The 5,097-nt window shown below is 42.2% G+C and overlaps 1 protein-coding gene across 1 annotated transcript in view; it reads right to left on the bottom strand.

The window, feature by feature from the left end:
- Positions 1–6: 6 nt before the first annotated feature.
- olfml3a (olfactomedin-like 3a) overlaps positions 7–5,097 on the bottom strand; it is a gene marked incomplete at its 5' end in the record, with an annotated part of 15,458 nt that continues 10,367 nt past the window's right edge. Inside the window, 1 exon segment of the mRNA XM_014024450.1 lies at positions 7–1,336. Coding sequence (XP_013879904.1) covers positions 552–1,336 — 785 coding nt within the window.

The following is a 5,097-nucleotide window of genomic DNA, read 5'->3' as shown; positions in this document are numbered from 1 at the left end:
GGGTGTCATAATTAGGGATGGAAATAATTATTTGAGTGCATTATTCTGTCATCCAGAAGTGCTTTTAGTGCATATGCAAACAAGCTGACCATGTGGATAGTGCAGAGAGCAAATCTGAAAAACTTCCCTCATGAAGACAGTCGTGGTTCTGCTCTTCTCACAGTGTTCACCAGATGGACCGGGGGGGAGGTCTTTACTGTTTTCTRCATCCTCAGAACACTTTCCTGCATACAGACAATGGTCTTTAGACCTGTCCTGGTAAGACTATATCGGACYGCGTCAGTTTTGGTTATCTCAGGTTGTTTCCGTGTCCTTATCACGGTCACATGAGACCAGGGTGGTCTCAGTGAATAAGCTACACATGGATCCACCATTAAAACCAAGCCCTCTGTGTCTGGTAGTCTCATTTGTAGAACATATCAAAAACAAAAATAAACATTTTCAGTCTTTCTGGTTCAATGACCTGATCTGTTTTTATGCAGACATTTCATGAATGATTCAGTTTGAAGTAAATGTTCAAGTTCTGTACAGCAATGTCACTTCTCTGTTGTTTAAGCCAAGACTTTCTTCTTCATAGACAGTTTGTAAATAATCTGATAGCCATCGTCCCAGCCATAAAGCTGCCTCTCCTCAGGGTTGTACTTCAGACTAGCGTGGGCTCCGTACCTCCGGGGGAAATAAAGCAGAGGCGCCTCCTCGCTGACCAGCACGTCGTTGACGTCAAACACGCACTGAACCCGGGATCGACTGGCCAGACGGGTGTTGTAAACCACATAGACAGTCCCGCAGACAACAAAGGCCGCCTCCGCATTCTGCCGTGGGCATCGGGTGTCCCAGATTTGTTCAATATCAAGCGTGGCAGCATCCATCTTTGCAAGGCTAATGTTAGGTTCATCGTCACTCGGGGAGAAGAGGAGCCACAAACCCTCATCGTCAGCTGCGAGGTCCACAACTGTTTCTGGATTGAGTTTGTAAAGACTAGAATGGCTCTCCACAGGGAACAGGGCAGTCTCTGTCACAGAACCACTCAGCAGATCATATTTGACCACCTGTACATTTGCATCAGCCTCTCGCTGTATGAAATACAAATAGCCGTTATAAACAGCACTTCCAGAGCCGCTCCACTCAGAGGGAAGCTGGATGGTTCTGCTGCTAGACGCACCCAGGGATCTGGAAAAGTCCCGTACAGAGCTGAACTGGTAAACCGAGTCTCCTGAGGTGCCGTTAAAAAYGTAAACCTTGGAGGACTTGGGGTCTCTGGTCCACATCCCTTTGGGGCTGCCCATTCTCTTCAGGATCTTCGCTGCCTTGATGCTAGAAAGGATTTCCACACAGTCTAGTGCCAAAGAACGAAAAACAAAAAGATTAGGTTTTGGTTCCAGCAGCAATATAAGTTAACACATTCTCACTCCTGACTCGTCAACATATTGAYGCTTTTCCAAAGTTCCTTCTGTGTCTTATTATGACGTGTCGGGTGACCCCCTCGCGCCAGTCCTTGCCGCCTGCGGCTTTTCCAGGTTGCGCCACCGGGGTCTTTGGGTCGGGGGTCTGAGGTTAACATGAGGGATCAGGATAATTGGTTAAGTTTAGGGACTGGGGTCAGGGATAGGATATCTATGGTGAATATTAGGCATTTTTAGGCTTTGGAACACGTAGTTCACGTGAATTTCCTACATTTTTAAAAAATGGTTAATTTTAGGTACTAGGGTCAGGGACAGGATGTCTWWAGTGAATAAACGTAATTTTACGCTTTGGAATGGTAGCTTTGGTGCATTTTCTACACTTTCAGAAATTATGACAACAGATTCCGCCCCATCTCGTCAAAAAAATGACGCAAGGGGAGTACCCGACGAGTCAAAATGGGACGCAGAGGGAACTTTGGAAAAGCGTCAATATGTGACGACTCGGGAGTGAGAACAGGTTGTATAAGTTTATGTTTACATTTGTGTTTTTCCACATCAAGCCCTGGTCCTGCTCAAATTTGTCACACAGAATTTAAAGGTGAAGGTCAGACAGACCTCGTATCCCAAACTGGTTTTCATTTTATAGCATTTAAACGGTCTGTAGCTGAACTCGTTGAACCTGTGGGGAAAAGATGGTGAATAATAAGCAACCACAACTGGAGAAACAGCATCTAGATTTTATATATTACATTTCTGTTTATGAATTGTAAAAAAATGTCACAATTRTAAAGACAGACTTTCACAGATGATAAAACATTTATCTGACTTCATTTAGATATCAGTTGTTTTTCAAAACGAGGTTATTTAGCTTGTTTTAGTAAAGTCATTAAAGTGCTTCCTGTTTCTATAAAAGACCCGGCAGCCCTGATGGTTGACTTTAAACTGGGGCAAGTTCAAAGTTAGCACAATATCAGACCCAGTCTCATGAAGAAATGAGAGCAACTCATAGACAGCCTGAAGGTGCTGTTTGTGGAAGACGTATTCAGACCCTGAACCACAGAAATAAAAGACCCCGCCTCCCACACACCCATCCTCACTGATTTTTGTCCAGGAGCCACGTCTGGTTTATCCTTACAGATCTGACATGGCTCTCTGCTATGAACTAAAGTTTGTTCTGGTTCACTTCACAAACATTCACAGTAGATCTCTGTGGGCGGAGCTCATTTCTGCAAACAGGAGGCTGGTGTGTGATGTCACTGACCTCAGGCAGTTTCCTGTCCTTTCAGAGCCGCACTAGAAATAAAAGGGAGGAATTCTTTCATTAGACTGTCTTTGACCCTGATATTAAAGAGATATTTTTACATAAATAAGGTTCTGGATGAAGGTTCATTGAATGACTACAGTTTGGAGAGAAATTTCTTTTTTCTAACTGGGTTAATCTAAACAGGACCAGGACCAACAGTTCTTCAGTGGTGCATGCAAACACAGTTTTATGAATCTTTCATTTCTGTCTTTTCTCTGTCTTTCTATCTTATTATTCCAGATGCAATATTAGATATTCTTGCAGGAAATGCCCTGGGTGCTAAAGGTGGGTGATACTGGGAATTTTGGTATTGATCCAAGTAAATACAKGGCCAGTATCGCCGATATTGATACCGATACTTTTAAAGCTTCATAATTTGAAAAGATCCAAAAGTTCTAGGATAGAATTTCATCAAACATTGTACGTGACAACAAAATACTTTATCATAACAATCAATGCTTGCCAACAATAAAGCAGTAACAAAACAGTTTCCTTTAACATTAGGAAAATAAATCTTTTATACAAAAACAAAAAAAATTCTTCCCTCGCCACTAGACATCTGTCCTAGTTATTTCTTTGTTTCTTTTATTAAAGGAAACTGTTCTTAGGAAAAAAAAGGTATTTTCTTCCTTTCAAAACTGTTCTGTTTTATGTAAATAAACAGACTAAAAAATACCAACTCAACACAACTTAAAACAAAATCTCCTGAGGTAGAGGGCTCGGTGAGAACGCTGAGTTGGTGGGCCAGCCTACCTGCTTAGTTAAATTAGCTGTTTGGCTAGCGCTTCTGAGCCACGTGACGGTGCAACAACAAAAGACGTGGGGCGCTGCTCCATGGTGTGTGTGACAGTGCAGCACTACAGAGAGTAGACTTTGAAAACTCAACGTGTGCAGCAGTCAGTGTGTGCGGGAAAAAAACAACGCTTGAATATCAATCTTTTTACACGAGTATTGTTCAATATCAATACCAGCGCTGATATCGTTATTATCGATATTATCCGCCCACCTCTACTGGGTGCTCCTGAAGTGCCTCAGATAACTGCTGCTGCTGGTAAAAACACCACCATACATTTTGCAAACAAGGGCGGAGCCAAAAAGTGTGGCCAAAGTGCCACCTCTGGCACCTGAATGGCCACACCGGGTGCCACCCAGTGGCGGCTGGTCAATAGGGGGGCACATGTCTCCCCCCCTCTATTTTTGGTAAAGAAAAATAAAATAAATTAACAAAAGAAAATGTTATGAATGGTCCGACAAAATATAGTACGTATATATGGAGGTTTAAGCTCTGGAGGAACTCAAACCACGCCCATGACCCTGAACATTCCTGTAACCGAGGAAACAATGTAGGGATGTTGATATTTCGTCATCAGCGGCTGCTGTTTTCTTCCCAGAGCGCTGTGACCGCACCACGCGATGCTGCACTCTGACTGCACTTGTTTTTATTGCTCCTGTTTTATTTATTTTTTTAAAAAACGGGGGGAATCCTGTTGACGTCATATAGAGGGATGCCCTAGTTGCGGACCTGGCTTCAAATTTTTCATTTCTGTCGGAACGTTATCAAGAGCTGCGCCATTTAAAATGAAGAATGAAGACTTCATGGATAAGTAACCCGAATTTCTCCAGTGACCATCTAAATAGGTAAGCTGTCATGAAGAATATTAATTTATCTTATTCTGTACTGAATTTTATCATGATCTGAAATGTCGAAGTACGTTTTTTCCCCTACGGGAAATGACATGGTAAAATTAATGTCTGTAATGGCGGCTGTAACTCAAGCGGGGACGTTTGTTATAAACTTGTTATAAACTACTTCTAGGGACAGATCTACTTCTAAAATAGTGACAAATAATGTAATAAAATAATGTTAAAATGTTTAAAGATTATGTATTTGTAAGTTTAATGCACAATGGTGTGTGATGAACTTGATGAAACATGATGATTTAGCTAGTGTCTGTTTTAGCTGTTAATATGTCCAAATGGTTGGTAGGCTCTTCATGGCAATCATGCTCGCTGCCTAACCATGATGATGATCAGTTACCGTATTTTTCGGACTATAAGCCACAACTTTTTTTCCTGAACTTTGAACCATGAGGCTTATGGTCCGGTGCGGCTTATACGTGGATTTTTTCTTCAGCCACCAGGGGGCTCTTATGCTCCATTTGCTTCAACCACTCGCTTCAAAAAAAAGAAAGGAAAAAAAGAAGAAAAAAGCGATCGCTTCCAGAGCCGACTGTTGTACCAGGAAGCAACGATTTAAAGATAGTCAATGCCCAAAAACTCATAAAAGGGGATAAAACAGACATTTTTCATGGTGGAATCTGACTGATAAAAACGTTGGGAGCTTAATCCAGGACCAGTTTGTGGATAAACGTCGAGTGAAGAGCCGCGGAC

This window comes from Austrofundulus limnaeus, unplaced genomic scaffold, assembly GCF_001266775.1.
Source record: "Austrofundulus limnaeus strain Quisiro unplaced genomic scaffold, Austrofundulus_limnaeus-1.0 Scaffold423, whole genome shotgun sequence".
Lineage (NCBI taxonomy): Eukaryota > Metazoa > Chordata > Actinopteri > Cyprinodontiformes > Rivulidae > Austrofundulus > Austrofundulus limnaeus.
This window is presented reverse-complemented; position numbering and strand designations above follow the sequence as displayed.